The 18020-nt window shown below is 46.2% G+C and overlaps 1 protein-coding gene across 1 annotated transcript in view; it reads right to left on the reverse strand.

The window, feature by feature from the left end:
• LOC308384159 (cell adhesion molecule CEACAM5-like) overlaps window positions 1-17511 on the reverse strand; it is a 22569-nt gene extending 5058 nt beyond the window's left edge. The window contains exons 1-8 of the mRNA XM_080862548.1: window positions 17354-17511; window positions 16893-17210; window positions 14429-14592; window positions 14184-14313; window positions 10142-10411; window positions 8135-8416; window positions 5585-5839; window positions 2273-2390 (exon numbers count right to left, since the gene is read on the reverse strand). Of these exons, the coding sequence (XP_080718674.1) occupies window positions 2273-2390; window positions 5585-5839; window positions 8135-8416; window positions 10142-10411; window positions 14184-14313; window positions 14429-14592; window positions 16893-17210; window positions 17354-17402 (1586 nt within the window). The 5' untranslated portion in view covers window positions 17403-17511. The remainder of the gene's footprint in view (window positions 1-2272; window positions 2391-5584; window positions 5840-8134; window positions 8417-10141; window positions 10412-14183; window positions 14314-14428; window positions 14593-16892; window positions 17211-17353) is intronic.
• Window positions 17512-18020: the final 509 nt, after the last annotated feature.

Raw genomic sequence — 18020 nt, forward strand, 5'->3', positions numbered from 1 at the left:
TTCTGCAGGTGGGGTGGGGGCGGGGCTTCTGAGCTCACAGTCAGAGCTGTTTTCATGAGATTACCATATTTGGCATATCAGCTCTCCATGACATCATCCAGAGCCTGGAGCAGGAAAAACTGAGATGTTTCGAGGACCTGTGTTTCACTCTCGTACCTTAGTGTAACATTACTGTGAGACTACGTGTACAACAAACTCACACTGTGCAGCGCACAAACAGCATGTTTGTGAGTTTGCACACTCGTCTGTCATCGCCAGTCTTTATCTGCTGTCACTGCCTCGCTCCATCTCTCGCTCGCTCTGGGTGTGTGTGTTTAAGATGCCTGTGTGTGATAGCTGTGTTTGTCTGAACGTACGGTTACTTCCTGTCTTTCTTGTTTTCCACTGACCGACCGCTACAGTCCCACCTACAGCTCCGGGCTCCCACCTGCCCGGCTCGGTGGCCCCGGAGCCTATAGAGACGCTCTACCATGAACCCTCTTTAACCAGGTCAAAATGTCCATCGGGGTGTCACACAGCATGGAAGAGAAAGCTCATCAGAGCATGCCCAGATCCTGCTACAGACTCCCACTGACCAATCAGTAGGAGGAAATAATAATACAGATTCCTTTCAGAGAAAACCTTGTTGCTGTTACATTTATTCCTAAAGAACGAAACGCTGTGAAAACTGCTTTTCCTTTCCAGGAAATCACCTCTTTAAATATTTAACATTTCATTTACGTCTCCGCCTCTTTCACCAGGGCAGAGCTAACAAAGGTGACCAGCTCCAGGATGACAATCATCCATCCACATCTCCACCGTCACAGGAAGTCATAACAGAACAAAGGCCTCCTGTCACCACATCGGAGGGGTCAGTCCTTTACCCGAGACATCAAGAGGTCCCGTCACATGACAGCGGTCTGTTAAGAAGACTGTGCTCGCGTCCGCAGAGACAAACGGGCTTCCAGCCGCCTGCAGGTGGACGAGAACAACGTCCCCCACCAGGTAATTCTGCTGCTTTCGTGTTTGTGAGATTCCTGCAGACACACTTCATACCTGTTCATTCATTCACTTCCTTGGAACTTCAGGTACCCCCCCCCCCCCCCCCACACACACACACACACATTTCCAAAGGTAACTTCCTGTGTTGCGTTGCTTGGTTTGGCTGCAGTGAGTAATGTGAGTGTGTGCATGCTGGAGGCTGCGTCTGTGACTCATCAGACTGTTCTTTGTTTCAGCAGCGCAGCTTCCTGCTGTGTGTCAAAATGCGATGCGATTGCATCACTCGCTCTGCTTTGGAAGAGCGTGCCGTGACTTCAACTGTAGCACCGTTTAACATATTTGTGTCTGCAGACCTGATTGTTTGCAACAGGGAAGCGTTTCCCCGATGATAGTCTGTCATAAAGTGTTCCTAAAGATACGACCGTGCTGCAGAACTCTAATGTTCTTTCTAGTCTTTACCTCCATCTTACCGGTGGAGGTGCTGCTCCCAAACTGTCGTCTAAGAAACAGCGGCTGCGGCCGGCTTGTGCAAAGGTGACAGTTACTTTTGAAATGGTGCCGAAGGGCGCGGCGGCTCTTTAATATCTGAGTAGGGTACATCTGGGAACATGTTTCAATACGCCGAGGCATGAGAGGAATGAAGTTTCCTGGGAGGTCATGGAGTGGGAGACAGCGGAGAAAAGCACAGAGCGGGGGAGTAACGTTCCTCACGCTGTTTGGACATCTGAAGCACTCTGATGGGAAAAATCAAAATAAGCAGCTGACTCTGAATCTGGAGTCTCTGGAGACTGACTCGGTGTGATCACCCAGCTTCTCCACGTTACAACACATTAGAGCGCTGCTGTGGCTCTAAAGAAACAACAGCCGTGCAAACAGAACATCTCATGAGCTACTGTCACCATGAACGACACAAACACTCTTTCACTGCTTTAAGCTGTCAGCTGCTTTGGGTCCACAGGTGGTGAATCTCACAGATATTTCTTTCTGTTTCCAGCTCCAGACAAAGTGTTTTTCCCAGTTTGTTGAGGAACAACAGTATCTCAGTCATATCTCGTCAGCCAGTTAAAATCAGGAAACTACCCTCGAGTAAACAGTCTGGTTCAAACAGTTTGAGGCCAACGTTACTATCATTTTCAGCCACAGTGAGACCTGTTTTGTTGGTTTGGTTGGTTCAGCCTCGAAGCAAGGTGCCTCTCCGACTCAGCCGCTCCAACGCCTCATCCCATTGGCTGACCGACGTGCCCCCCCCCCTGCATGCCCCTTTTAGATATCAGGAAGCAGGAGTACTTACGGGACTTTCTGTCGGCAGTAATGCCAGACGCCTACGACAACGAGGGCCACAGCAATGATGACAGCGATGACGATTCCAGCAATGGCTCCATCTGAGAGACCTTCCAGCGTTCCCTCCCCTGTAAAGACAGTCATTGGTAGTTTAGTATGGACATTCTCTGTGACTGTGTGTTTAAGTATGCATGACTCAGTGTGACTGTGATCTCTAACTCTGATTAATGTACGGGACAGAAGATAAAGGCGGAAACGCAGACCTCATTCCAACATAACAGTAAACAAGCGGCGCACCGCTACACCTCCCCGCTGCTAGCTGGCAAGACTGAAAGTGAGACTAGAGAAGAAGAAAACAGGACGAGTTTAAAAACAGTCTGATAATGTTCGGTTGGTTCAGGGTGGCGTCACCTCGTTAGTCACACTGGCCTGTCCGTGTCACTCCGTTAGATTACTGACAAATAAACAATGGAGCTGATTCAGTTCTTTTTCATAGTAACGGGACGCGATGTTATTTTGGTATTTTGTTTGTGGATTATGACGTTTATATGCTAAGAAAATATGCAACTAGGAATATTTTTTAATCTGCTGTACACCGCTTTGACGTAGAGTGTATATATATATATATATATATATATATATATATATATATATAGACAGACCAACCTGTGCACTGCCTGGATTGATTACAAGAAGGCCTATGACTCAATGCCCCACAGCTGGATACTGGAATGCCTAGAATTGTACAAGATCAATGGGACCCTAAGAGCCTTCATCAGGAACTCAATGGGGATGTGGCGTACAACACTAGAGGCCAACTCCAAGCCCATAGCACAAGTCACCATCAAGTGCGGGATCTACCAAGGAGATGCTCTGTCCCCACTGCTGTTCTGCATAGGCCTGAACCCCCTCAGTGAGATCATTAACAAGACTGGCTACGGATACCGACTACGGAACGGAGCAGTTGTCAGCCACCTCCTGTACATGGATGACATCAAGCTGTATGCCAAGAGTGAACGAGACATCGATTCACTGATCCACACTACCAGGCTATACAGCAATGACATTGGAATGTCGTTCGGACTGGAGAAGTGTAGTCGGATGGTAACAAAGAGAGGGAAGGTAGTCAGAACTGAGGGGATTGAACTACCAGAAGGCAACATTGCAGACATAGAGGACAGTTACAAGTACCTGGGGATCCCGCAGGCAAATGGGAACCATGAAGAGGCCGCTAGAAAGGCTGCAACCACCAAGTACCTGCAGAGGGTCAGGCAAGTCCTGAGGAGTCAGCTGAATGGTAAGAACAAGATCCGGGCCATCAACACATACGCCCTGCCCGTGATCAGGTACCCTGCTGGGGTAATAAGCTGGCCAAAGGAGGAGATAGAAGCCACTGACATAAAGACAAGAAAGCTCCTGACCATGCATGGAGGGTTTCACCCCAAGTCCAGCACCCTGAGGCTGTACGCTAAGCGGAAGGAAGGGGGCCGGGGACTGGTGAGTGTCAGCACCACAGTCCAGGATGAGACAAGGAACATCCAAGAATACATTGGGAAGATGGCCCCAACTGACCGAGTGCTCAGTGAATACCTCAGGCAGCAGAAACCCAAGAAAGAGGAGGGAGACGAGGAACCATCATGGAAGGACAGGCCCCTGCACGGTATGTACCACCGGCAGATAGAGGAGGTGGCTGATATCCAGAAATCCTACCAGTGGCTGGACAAAGCTGGACTGAAAGACAGCACAGAGGCACTAATCATGGCAGCACAAGAACAAGCTCTGAGTACAAGATCCATAGAGGCTGGGGTCTATCACACCAGGCAAGACCCCAGGTGCAGGCTGTGTAAAGATGCCCCAGAAACAATCCAGCACATAACAGCAGGGTGCAAGATGCTAGCAGGCAAGGCATACATGGAACGCCATAACCAAGTGGCCGGCATAGTGTACAGGAACATCTGTGCCGAGTATAACCTAGAAGTCCCGAGGTCAAAATGGGAGATGCCCCCAAGGGTGGTGGAGAATGACCGAGCTAAGATCCTGTGGGACTTCCAGATACAGACGGACAAAATGGTGGTGGCTAACCAACCGGACATAGTGGTGGTAGACAAACAGAAGAAGACGGCCGTAGTGATCGATGTAGCGGTTCCGAATGACAGCAATATCAGGAAGAAGGAACACGAGAAGCTGGAGAAATACCAAGGGCTCAGAGAAGAGCTCGAGAGGATGTGGAGGGTGAAGGTAACGGTGGTCCCCGTGGTAATCGGAGCACTAGGTGCGGTGACTCCCAAGCTAGGCGAGTGGCTCCAGCAGATCCCGGGAACAACATCGGAGATCTCTGTCCAGAAGAGCGCAGTCCTGGGAACAGCTAAGATACTGCGCAGGACCCTCAAGCTCCCAGGCCTCTGGTAGAGGACCCGAGCTTGAAGGATAAACCGCCCGCAGGGGCGTGCTGGGTGTTTTTATATATATATATATATATATATATATATATATATATATATATATATATATATATATATATATATATATATATATATATATATATATATATATATATATATATATATATATATATATATATATATATAGGACCCTTATTGTGAAAGGCAAAGACAGGAAGAAGCCTTTTCTGCACAAAACTCCTCGACCAGTCGAAGCCGGACTGTGTCACCCTCAGCTGAAGCTAGCATTAGCTTAACATCGCCTAACGTTAGCTTATTGTGCATCTGTAGTTCCCAACTTTGCCTACAAGCTTTGCTCAGGGTGCAGTTTTGTTTTCTCACAACCTGAAAATGTGAGTCACACATTATGTACCTTAATGATCACGTCTTTTAGAAAATGAAGGAAAACCTGTTTATTTTGTTTGAGCATATTAAGCTCGAACACGTAAATCCTGAATTATATCTAACAACAATAATTAGTGATGATTAAAATACAGCTGGCCTTACGTAGAAGAACTTGGTCGATGCTTTTAGGCGTCTGTAATGACCTGAAGAGTTGCACTTGCCATACTTTGCCAGCATTAAAACCTAAACTTGGGGTCATGCCATATGCAAACGACATGAACTGGTTGGGTTTCTTTGAAGCTCTGAGATGATGTCAGAGCTTCAAACAGACGCGGACGTCACGTGCCGGCAGTAAACTCTGACCTGGTGCTTCCTCATTGGTTGAAAAAACAAATATACAAACATAAACGTTCACGCCTGTAAGAATTTAAGAGGAGCGCAAAACTTCAGGCTGTCCCTGCAGGCTGTGCAGCGCTGAGGCAGTGAAGTCTGTATATTCATTGAATGATCAGTCTGGGCTGCATGACGGCGCTCACCTTGGACAGACAGGTTGTGGCTGGTGGAGGTGGTCTTGCTGGTGATGATGTTGTGTGCCTCACATGTGTACGTTCCAGCGTCTTTGTATGTTGCACTTGCAATAATGAACACCGCCGCTGTGGTTGTAGTTGCGGTGCCGTTTAACTTCCAGATGTAGTTGGCAGGAGGAACAGATGCAGCGGAGCAGGTGAGCTCCACTTGCTGATTGACTTCCACGGCTTTCCTAGCCGTTATAGTCGGTTGTTCAGGACCATCTGGACACAACATGACAACACAGCCGGTTTATCGTTTGGATTTAGGTGAAAAATGTGTCAAAATAAGAGCCTGGATATGACAGAAGTAAAACCCAAGATAAGTTATTTTTCTCCATGATTCATAATCACGAACTTGTCTTTACAGCGAACTTAATTATTAGCACGTCGGTCGTTACTCTGACTCTTTACTGATGACCATCAGCTGACAGAGCGTAACCATCCATCCATGAAATATTACGCCCTGGTAGTGAAAAAGGAAACTGTTGTGTGGACTCTGATGTTTCTACTTAAAACCAGGATGTGTGACCTCAGTAGCTGTGTAGTGTAACAGGATCAGAAAGGAGGCGACACAAAAAAAAGAGAACCTGAGGTTAAAAACGATCCAAATGCCGTAAACTTCAGTTATGACCAATGTTCCCTCTAATGTTTCATGTCTGAGCGAACACACAAACTCCCTGAGCAGTACCACTGTGAGCAACAGCAGACGTGTGCACTGTGGTCACGCCAGCATCGAATCCATCCAAGCTACATGTTTATTAAAATAATCAAATCACAGCATTTACATTTCTGTTAGACGACTTTTAATTAACTGCTTCAGCCCACTGACAATGAAAATGTAAAAAAATCTTGTTCATGACCTGCAGCATGTTAACACTATTGGAAGGAAAAATAACTTCAACTCCAATTTTGAAAACACAACTTTCTTTATTTTTCATAAAGCTCTGACTGTATGATGAGTCTGTGGTCTGGGAGAGAGTCTGTAACTCTGTCTGCAAATACAGTAAATAATGACCAATGCTGGGCAATTAATTATATAGTTACTTCTTCAAAAAAGTAACTGAGTTTTTGCAGCTGTTTACCTAAAAATGCAGCCAAGGTGTTTTTAAATAAACATTTCAAACTATTTACAGAACGATCAGCTGTTCTGCATCAAATCTGATGCCACACAAATTATTTGTGTCACTCCAAAAAATAATTTCTGTCCACTATGAGATGAAGGAGAACAACAGCCTGATACCTGCAGGCCTGACAGCAGCAGATGTGTCACTGCTGTAACTCCTGTAACACTCAGCAGGCGCCTCATTGTTCTGACACACACAACACTACTGACTACACTACACACTGACTACACACTGACTACACACTGACTACACACTAACTACACACTAACTACACAAGATTTGCGCTAAACGTCTCAAACACGCCGTCACTCCTAAAACTTCCCCCATTTCTTAACAACTAGATGCCATGTTTTGATTGGTCGACATGGTACTTTTTTGGACGAATAGGAAAGGGTGGGGGGTTGGTGTTGTCTTTGCTCACAGGCTTTCGAGCGTTTTCCTTATAAAACGCCGTTTTTACCGTTTCTTCCTGCAGTAAATATAAACAACGACAGTATTCAGGAAGAAAAACAAACATTGCAGATATTTTATCATAACTCTGGTTTTACGTGGCCGATCAACACGATTTAAAAACTGGTATAAAGTCCACACTTTGTCCGTCAGTTGTTCCGTCTGTCCTGCTCACATCTCCAATGGTTGTACACGTTGTCATTAACGTGGCTTCACTCCACATCAGCCGCTTTGCTAAAACACCGGCACATAAGGACGCTGTCATAGCCTGTCAGCCACGCTGATTAGCTGCGTATATACGAATGTGAATCGCATCATTGGCTGGACTGTGGGATAAGGTGGCATCGTTCTGATCCCATACGGGAGCAGCCAGTCACTGACTCACACTGCAGAACAGGATTGTTGAAGTTTTAATGTTATTTTTCAATTCAGGTTAGTTTTTTTGTGCGCAGTGCAGATTTTCTGTGCAGAGGCCGCGCCAGCAGTGCGCAATTGCGCACGCGCGCAGCTTAGAGGGAACATTGGTTATGAGCAAACCTCACTTCTGATTCAGGGACATTTTTCAGTTGGCTCATGTAAAAAGCCTTTTGCAGGTGTAATTAAAGGTGGTACTACCTGATTAGAAACATATGCTCTCGATACACAGACACTGGAAGGTTACTGACAGAAGACTCTTAAATTAAGCACCGGATAGTGAAAGAACACAGTCCAAGGTATTACATCACGATATTCTTTGGAAATAACGACAGTGAATTTAAAAATGGCACGTCTTTGTTGCTGGAGCTGAGCTTACTGTCTCATATTTATACCTGCCGTGGATGGGACAGTGAGTGAGGCGTGTGCAGGACCTCTACTGTCTGACTAACACTGTGTCAAACACAGGCACATGAATGCATACAGCCCCACACACATGTTCGAGTATCTCAGCAAAGCAAACACTTACAGATGACCTGCATGTTGTAGTGGGCTTCTTTGCTGCTGACGGCGTTGCTGACCCGACAGGTGAACCTTCCGTTGTCGTCCTTCTGCAGCGGGCTGATCAGTACAGAACTTTCATCAGCGGCAAAAACCACACGAGGGCTGGAAGGCCCAAGAGGTTTACCATCTTTCAGCCAGTCTACCTTCCCCACAGTGCCCCCCGTCGCCTGGCAGCTGAGGTTTGCCGTGCTGTTGCTGGCGATGAGGACACCAGTCGGACCGATGATTTCAACACTCGAGATTCCCTCTAGGAAAATTAAAGGGAGACACAAGGATGATAACGGTCTTCCTGTGTTTATTATTCTGATTTTACTGTGATCATTCTATTTTCTGGCACATATTACATCAATTATTAAAGATACATAAAGAAGTGATCCAAAGTGCAGTAAGGACTGTAAATACAGTCAGGATAGTCCAGGTGTGAGCATGTCTGAGAAAATGACCCCACTCTGCGCCTGATTTACAACCTCGGCAGAGCAAATTCCTGAGATGCTTCTGTCTTAGGAGCGAGTTTGAAGTCTTACCGGTAACAACATGATGTTCGTTTTCTAACTTACGGTCTCGTTCAGCAGAAACAGACAATAGAGTCAGGGCGTGGCAGGCCTTTGACTGACATGCTGCAACAGCGTGAGCATGCCTTTGCCTCCGTGTCTTAGTAACGTCTGATTTCAAAAACAAAAGACGCTGATGGCCAAATGCCAAAACCTCATGAACCAGTGAGCGGCAAGCTGGATCCAACACGTCCCACAATGCAACTGCACAGGGTTTCTGATTAGAGCCACGTCGCCTGCTAAACAAACACGTTCTCACTCCACACCTCCAGGTAGGTTGTCCTGTGATTGGGCGGTACACGACGGCTGCGGCAGCCAATTAAAGTCTGTTTTGTGAGCATCGTGACCTCTGTGGAGGTTGGAGGCTTCGACAAACTAAGAAACCTGATGCTTGAATCCTTAACTCGGACATTTAAAGCTATTAAAAATGAGCATAATTGTAGGAATTCTAAAACTTGGAACTCCGTGTACTCAAACTGACATGATCCCAAAGTAAGGGAAGAAGAAACATCCAACTGAGGGAGAAGAACGGGGCTAACCTTTCATTCTCTCTCTTGTAGTTCAGGCTCTCTTTACCGTTTGCTTTCCACTGATAAGAGCACCAACAGGCTCCGCCTCTTTTTCATCGGCCTGCCATCAGCCCTCTCAGGTGTTTCTGTTATGTTAGTTTCATCGTCTCAGTAATCTTGAGTCATTTTATGATCATTTGGGGGCTTGTCTATGATTTGAAGGCTTATAATCAATGATGTCCATTTTTAATTCACTAAGACTAACACAAGCGTGGCCTAGCAGCTGCTATAACGTTTGTGATTTTTACGCTTTAGGCTACAGTTTATCGTTTCAGCCCGCGAGAACCCTCCGTCATCAACAAAGACAAAGAGAAACTCCTCAGGGCACAAACATGAAACCGGCCTCCAACCCAGCAGGTTTCTCACAGGTCTGCCAGCCCCACAGCACAGCCAGCTTGAAAACAACATCTTTGAAAAACATGAAGAAAACGAGTCCTGGGCTGTAATGACAGACGACTCACATTTTCTGTTAGCACAACGTTTCAACACCTCACAGGTGAAAACTGACGAAGGTCACGAGCACTTATTATGACTCATCCTTTAAAAGCCTCGGACAGAGAAAAGAGCAGGAGTCCTTCAGTCTGCCTGACTGGCTTTTATGTTCCTGGATACTCAATAAACTCTGTGTTACATATGAATGCCAACCTGACAGACACCACTAACTATGTGATTGAGATAGATATATCTCTATATAGAGATATATATAGAGATAGAGATAGATATATAGAGATAGAGATAGAGATATAGATATATATATAGAGATATAGAGATATAGATATATATAGAGATATAGATAGAGATATAGATAGATAGATAGATAGATAGATATCTATCTATCTATCTATCACTCACCCATAATGGTGAAGGAAACAGCCGGGGAAGGGACGCTGCGTTTGCTCTTGGGATTTTCAGCCCGACAGGTGTAGTTAGCCGCCTCCGTGTACCCTTTGATCATATCCAGAGTGAGGACGGAGCTGGAAGTCTCGATCCTCATCCCGTTATAGTACCACGTGAAGGAGGCGGGCGGCAGGGAGCTGGCCGAGCAGGTCAGGTTGAACGTGGAACCAGCCTGGATGAACTTGGGTGGATTTGCAGGCGTGATGGTGACATCATCAGGTCCGTCTGTGGAGAGGGGGAGTGCAACATGACTGTAAACAGTTTGTACTTCATCATTAAACCGACTGACAAACCAGCAGCTCTAATCGCCAAGATGGCAGCAGCAGAAACGTGATGGGTGGAGTCAGTGACTACATCCTTTCATGTGACATTAATACAGAATGACTGCAATAATTCCCTTTTACTTACTTTCCCTTATTGTTTGATAATTAGTGCTCAGAGATTATGAATGAAGTTATCTTTTCCCCACCAGTTAAACTCATCTCACCTCATCTTCATCGCTTTGTAGACCTGCAGGAATAACGAGCTAACAAATCAAGCACAGTCGTCCAGGCCTGAGACAAACTACTGCTTTAGAACAAACTCCATATGGTTGATTGTTCTCCTTTAAAACACCACAGTGAACACAGTCCAGCATATATTTGCTCGTTGTGACTCCAGCTCTACAAGAACAGCTTTTCCAGGCTTGTAGAGAAACAGATTTCGCCCCCATGGCTAACTGGGAGTTCCTTCCAGACCCGATGAAGCCGTCAGCTTCATATTAATTAATAACAGAGTTCAGCAGCAGTCGCTGTGGCTTTTCGCTGCCTCTCAGGTTAGTCATGCAGGAGTGGAAGTGTGTACACAGTGTGGTTAGCACAGACTGAGAGGGCGCGCCGTGCAAACACACAAACACACACATGCCTGCGTGTGTGAGTAGCAATGGTCACGTCTCACCCAGCAGTGACACCTCTGTGCTTACTGAGGACTTTAAATGCCGGGGTGTGAAGGACCGACCGGGCCTGACTCATGTTTGACCTTTGTTGTGCGGCAGGTGTGGAGCTCATTCGCTCATTCAGGTGCAACGTTACAAACAATGTAAGAGTAAAGACCGGGCTAACTGTCCAACTGCCACAGCTAACAGGAAATACCTGTACAGGAATGCTAAATATGCAGGTGTCACGAAACATGCCAGCATTAAGAGTATGCATCAGAGAGCCCTGAAACAGCAGGTCCCCCTCACAGCTGAGCTCGCTCTTTGGGAAACACAAATGTGAGGGCAGCGAGCGTTTGCACGTGTAGCTGAGATAAACAGCACTGCATATATTTGATTTGTTATTATTTAAATGGAATTTGTGTAATACTAAGGTTCCACATGTCACTGTTACAGTGGGGCACTAATCAGTGGGACACCGCTAGTAAACATGTTGCATGTGTGGGGGTTCCCAGCCACAGTTGCATGGACTCCACAGTGGTAAGGCACGTTCTCTGTAGCTCCTCCCCCTGTACTAAATGATACATTTAAATGTGGCGTTTTATTATTAGTATGAGTTCTGAGGGCTGAAGGTTCCCAAAGTGCTTTTGATTACTTTGAAAGAGGAAAATAGGAATGGAACCTGCTTCTTATCCATTAAACGCTCCTTTATGTGTTTTCACTCGTGCTAAAGGGAGGAGCTGCCAGAGGTGTAGACTCGAGTCACATGACTTGGACTCGAGTCATTAATTTTATGACTTTAGACTTGACTTGAAAAAATGTTCTAAGACTTGTGACTTGACTTGGACTTTTACACCAATGACTTGAATTGGACTTGAACCGGTTTACTTGAAAAGACTTGATATTTTACCCCAAATATAAAATTTAACATGCATATTATATAGAGATTGAAAATGTGACGTCATTCACGGGTAGAACCGCAAAGGATTCTGGGAACTCGTGGCAAGCGGTACTAGCGCACGCAGGCTTTCAATTAAAATCAGTTATACAGCGATAAAAAGAAACACAAAAATGTCAAGAAGCTGTTGTATTATTAACTGCAATAGCCGGTCGCATGACAGCCACGGGAAGCCGACGGGTAAAGAGATCGGTTGTTATCGGATTACGTCGTTGAAGAGAAATTGTTCGAGCCATGTTTCCGAAGTAACAAAGACGCGATGGATGGCCTGGATTGCAGCCATTCAAAGACCAAATATAACGTCCCAGAACCCTCCAGCTCACAGGTTAGTCTGCTCCAAGCATTTCCACAAAGGTCAGTCTGCTGTTGTAGTTAATACGTCATTTTCATAACATAATTGGTGATATAGGTTACAAGCAAGTCTGGCGCTGAACAGAAATTGTCGCGCTATGCTCCTTTATTTATTGTGCATAAATAGTGAATTGTCCTGACACAATATTGTGTTTCGCTTCTGTTATTATGGTACACTGACAAAAACATTTACTTTTATTCACAGGATAAAACAGGTTTTTTGTATCACTAATTGCCCAGTACGATTACAGCATACAGTATTATTGTCACTGCTACATTTCTGTGATGCTACCAGAAATTATTTCCACTGCTAATTAATTACCGTTGAGCTCAAAGGTCCTATTAATAAACGGTTAACGAATGTGTATTTATGACGACAATTTGTGAGACTGGTAAACTTATGATACGTACGATGGTCTTTCGTTCTACACGGTGCATTTCAAGGTCCTGCACCCATCCGTCGGTAAACTGTACCTGGGCTTGTTGCAGTGACCTGAAGTTACTAAACTTCATGAGTGTATGCACTCACTCCAAGAACCGTATGATTATAAATATGCATATAAATATGCTAAGATGAGATAGCTGACTTCATCTAACTAGCAAATGTTGTCCAGGCTACGTTGGTGATACAGTTTTTTTTAATATGTATGATATTTTTGTCATGCGATTTTAAAGCCGGTCCTACAACCGCATCCAAGAATAACATGCAGCTTATCTCAGAACTGTCGGTGAAAATTATTCTTGGAGCTAGGTTTAATTGAGCTGCATTTTAAAGAGGTGCAATTTCACAATTTGTGTATATTTTCTAAGTTCACTATTTTGTCATGTGTTGAGAAAAACACAGATTTTAAAATTACATGGTCTAATATTTACATTTAGCATAACTGCAACATTATTTTTTCGTTTTTTTTTTTAAAGACTCGAAAGGACTTGAAATTCAAAGTTTCAGACTTGTGACTTTACTTGGACTTTTACACCAGTGACTTGAGACTCGACTCTGACTGGCCTGACATTACTTGAGACTTGACTTGAGACTTGAGGATAAAGACTTGAGACTTACTTGAGACTTGCAAAACAATGACTTGGTCCCACCTCTGGGAGCTGCTGCTGTGTGGGTCCACTGATGTTGCTGCTGCTGCATTATATCTTTTATAATGTAAAGCCAGTTTTGCAACCAATTCCTGTTTGTAATCACAACGCAGTCTGCCATTAGATATCTGCTCCAGGGCGGTGATGAGCGCGCAGTCGTTAAATGACGACGGCTCATCTTTCAGAAAACTGCAGTTGGGACTTTTGTGGCAATCTGCCAAACTAGAATTTGTGTTAATCTGTGTTTTGATGTGAGGTCGGTGATAGACGGGAGGTCACGAGATGAGCGGGAAAATAAGCCCACGGCTTTCATGTCACGACACGTCAGCAGCCGAGGACGTCTTTCCAAGAAAACTGCAGTTTTTGTGGAACAGCAGGTGTGTATTACAGTTCCAGTTTCCCCCTCTGGGGACAAAAACACCTCCTTACACGTCCAACGCTCGCTGACTTCCACGGCCAGCTTCCAGCTTTCTAAGAGCTGAGCACAGACCTGACGGGGCTGAGCAGCTGAAACCGTCTGCTGCGAGGATGCAACCTCAGCCGTGCTTCCACATCTGCAGAAACTCGGCGGATTCTCTGCTACACTTCCTGTTGCGTTTGCTGCATGTCTGCCGAGTAACACCCAGACTAAAAGCCTCTGGTATTGTGCTCTGAACGGTGTCATGCAGTCCGGCTGCAGTACTTACAGTAGACGGTGAGGTTGAAAGGGGTGGTGGTAGATTTCGTTGTCAGCGAGTTAGATGCTGTGCAGTAGATCGGACCCACCAGGTCCGTCCTCAGAACATTTTTGATGGTCAGCACGCTGGACGAGTTCATCTGCGATACAAACCCGAGGACAGAAGACAAACAATGAGGATGACTCAGGTAGAAGTGAAACACCGACCCAAAGATTCACATCAAACAACGCAGAAACAATCAGGGTTGAACTGACCTTTATCTCTGTGATGCGCGTGCCGTCGACCATGATGGGCACGCTGCCGTTGATCCATTTGAAGCTGAGCGAGGAGCCTATAGCGCTGCAGGTAAGAATCACAGTGCTGTTGTATTCAATGGCATCAGGGACGTTGGACTTGATGTCCACGTTGGAGACGGGCTCTGCAGGGAGGAACCAACACAGCAGCAGAGGACAGCATGAGCACAAACGTTCTTTCTGATTTTTTAAGGATTTTTCTCCTTGCAGCTTCCAAGAATGAATTGTTATTTTACATTTTGTCCTACCATCACTTTCTCTGAATACTCCACACCTTTTTGTCTGGCAGAAATGAGCTAAACACACCCAGCTACATCGTTTCTCCTTTGAATGAGGGCCTTATGGACGGTGCAGAAGCAGATTAAGCACTGCTGGATTGTTGGTTTAAGGCCAACGTTTGCATCACCTCCTCGTTTGTAGATGATGACTAACCAAGTAAGCATCGCCATAAAAGCTGAGCAGAGTTAAAGCAGCCTCTGTGTGCGAGTTAGAGCAGGTTGGGGATCTCAGCGAGGTCTACTAGCACTGCCTGCTGCCTTTGGCTCTCAGAGAGGGGAGGCCGACTCAGAGGACAAACATAAAACATTACTTCCTTTTCTAATTGGTTGTGAAGGACACAGGTTTGATTGGGTCGAGCCTGCTCAGGCCTTGCACTAGTTTGGGACTGTGTCAGGGTGTGTTAAGGCGAATATTTCCACAGATTAAAATTAATCAGCATCTTTATTTGTGAAATCCTACTACAAATGAGCAGCCAGCGGCGCAGGCCGGCTTCTCTTCATACAATTGTGCTCTGAAATCGTGATGAAGACGAAAGAGAAACAGAAGCAACCGGCTCGACTCGTTTGCAGTAATCCTGGAGCTACTGTTCACTGGTGATTAAGCAACAGTGGGTGTGTGGGAACGCAAAGGAGTGGAAACCAGTCGGCCTTCAGGAGCTTCACACCATCGCTACTTTGAGATTACTGTTCTAGGATAGCTTGGCTGATAACAGATAAGCTGACTGATCCACAGGAACATTAAAGATCCACTCTGGTGCAAAGAGAGTCAGTGGGTGTGGATATTTGAATTTGTGTAATTACTCCAGAAACTGCTTTACTGATTTTATCAGGCAACAAAACCAGCACATGATATAGATCCATAATAACTAGAGTATTATTGGTCACCAGAGGTACAGGAGACAGAGAGACATGAGGGCACAGCTAACATGAAGGAAGCTGTTTGTGTTTCTCTGATTTCACTGGTGATTCTACACATGCAGCTTTTATGTCCCCGTAACAGCAATCAAGTTAGTCTTCTCTAACGTGACCTCCAAAATAAGAGCCTGTAGGCATGCTGGCAGGCTGAGTGGCAGGATGTTCCTGTTGGAGGTTTGTCATAGTTACAGCCAGCTCACATCACCTAATGATGCTGCTACTTTACAATCTAGCGCACAGATCAGTATGAAGCCAAGCTCTCTAAGCCAGCCCACAGCTGCTGCTGCACCTGCAAGCTGCTTTGTAACCCACCTCCACTCACAACAGAGCTCCAGCCATGAGGAGAACATCAAGCATCCACCACACATCCACACTGTCTGTGCACCACACACTCTGCTCCTTCTTGTTATCACATCCTCATCATCGAGCAGCTGCAGAGCAACACGAGCAGCGCTGCTGTGGTGACTGTCAGCCTTACTCTCCTCCTTATGCTGGTTTGGGTCTCCAGCAGCTGCTGAAGGACACACCTTGTTTTTGAATGTGAGGTCAGAGCATCAGAGCTGACACACACACACACACACACACACACACACACACACACACACACACACACACACACACACACACACACACACAGGTGTTTTCACATCTTCGTGGGGACGTCTAACTGACCTAATGCTCTCCCCAGCCCCTGACCCTAACCCTGGGCCTAAACCATAACCTAACTGTAACCCTGACACTCAAATCACGCAGCTGAGTACACACGGCCACACTGACTGGAAGGTGCAGCGTCACGAGCCACGCCCTCACACACTGCTGGTTATTTGAAATGAACAGAGTTGTAAAGGAGCTCGCGCACCGGCAGTGTCGCGTTCACCTGTGACAAAGCAAACTTTTCCTCCTCCAGACTGCAGGGATAAGCAGGCGTGGCTCGCAGCTAAATCCCAACCAAACTGAATTTAGAAAAGTGGGCATTTTACGGGCAGCTGTCCCGTGGGTACGTTATAAGCCCCAAACTACACGAAGACACTTTCTGTATTTAATAATCGCGCCAGCACTGCTGGGTTGTTGGTTCGAAGCGACTAATGAAACACAGGGAGGAGGTGGTCACGTACAGCAGTCTGTTCCTCACCGTGATCAGCTCCGCACTGCTGCAGTCTCACAAGCTTCCATTTGTCTGAAGCCACACCTCTGCAGGTAACCGCACAGGTATGGCACACATTACTACTCACCGACCACCTGAAGTTTAGTCTCTCCGAGTAGAGTGGCATCAGATGTTATCACAGTGACGGTATAGTCCCCGCTGTCCCCAGGCTTCAGGGCGGACAGGGTCAAGGAGCCGTCGGTGGGGTTAAGCGAAACTCTCCCCGTGTAAGCTGCAGTCACTTTCAAATTTCCACCAACAAATGTAGCCACACCATTTAGGCTATTGAAAATCCAGGTTATGACGTAGAGGTTCTGGCTTGTAATCGTAGTTTTCAGGGTGACATTTCCCCCCACAAGTGCAGACACGGGACCTTCGGGCAGAATGCCCTGCCCCACGCAGCATCCTGCAGAGAACAGCCCACAGAGGCACATTAGACAATAATAATAATAATAACGAGAGTCAGGGAGAACATGTGCACACAGTAAAACTACGAAAAGCTCATGAAGCAGCGGAGCGCACGGAGCGCTCGGAGCTTAATCCTCTCACCGAGCAGCGGCAGCAGGAGCAGGAGCGACTTCAGGGAGAGCGGATCCATCCGGACGGTTCAAGTGTTCCCAGCAGAGAGAGACACGGAGGAGACGCGGCAGTACCTGCTGCTGTTAGAGGGATACACCCAAAGGTGAACGCGCACACGCAGACTCCCTATTTATATGCAGCCCGCCCTGCGTCACTCTTCCTGTTTCTTAAAGAGTTTAGATTTAAACCCTCCCACCTCCGCGCTCAGGTGCACCCCCCCACCACACACACACACACACACACACACCTTACCTCTGAGACCACCGAGCGCGGTCTTCTGCTCGTCCCCCGGCCCCCTGTGCTCACGGTGTGTCTTTACTTTGGGGGTTCTTGTGTTTGTTTCTGGTGTTTTTGGACACTGAGTGATTCCTAATAAAGTGGATATAACTCGTGACTTTACTGTTAGAGTCGTTTCCTGGAAATCAAACAGCATCTGCGGATGTTATGAAATGAACGTTGGATGAATGCATCATGTGTAACGCATCAAAGGCATGTCAGACACTTATGAGTTAGCCCATCTCTAACCATAACTGTGGTTGAATAGACGCACAAAGAAAGTGGACCTGCAGTTCAGTGAGGCGATGCTTCCACCCAGTGGAGAGACACTCAACGTGGAGCTGCGCTATCAGCTGCAATG

Source organism: Rhamphochromis sp. 'chilingali' (genome assembly GCF_963969265.1).
Source record: "Rhamphochromis sp. 'chilingali' genome assembly, chromosome: 17".
In the NCBI taxonomy this organism is placed as follows: Eukaryota; Metazoa; Chordata; class Actinopteri; order Cichliformes; family Cichlidae; genus Rhamphochromis; species Rhamphochromis sp. 'chilingali'.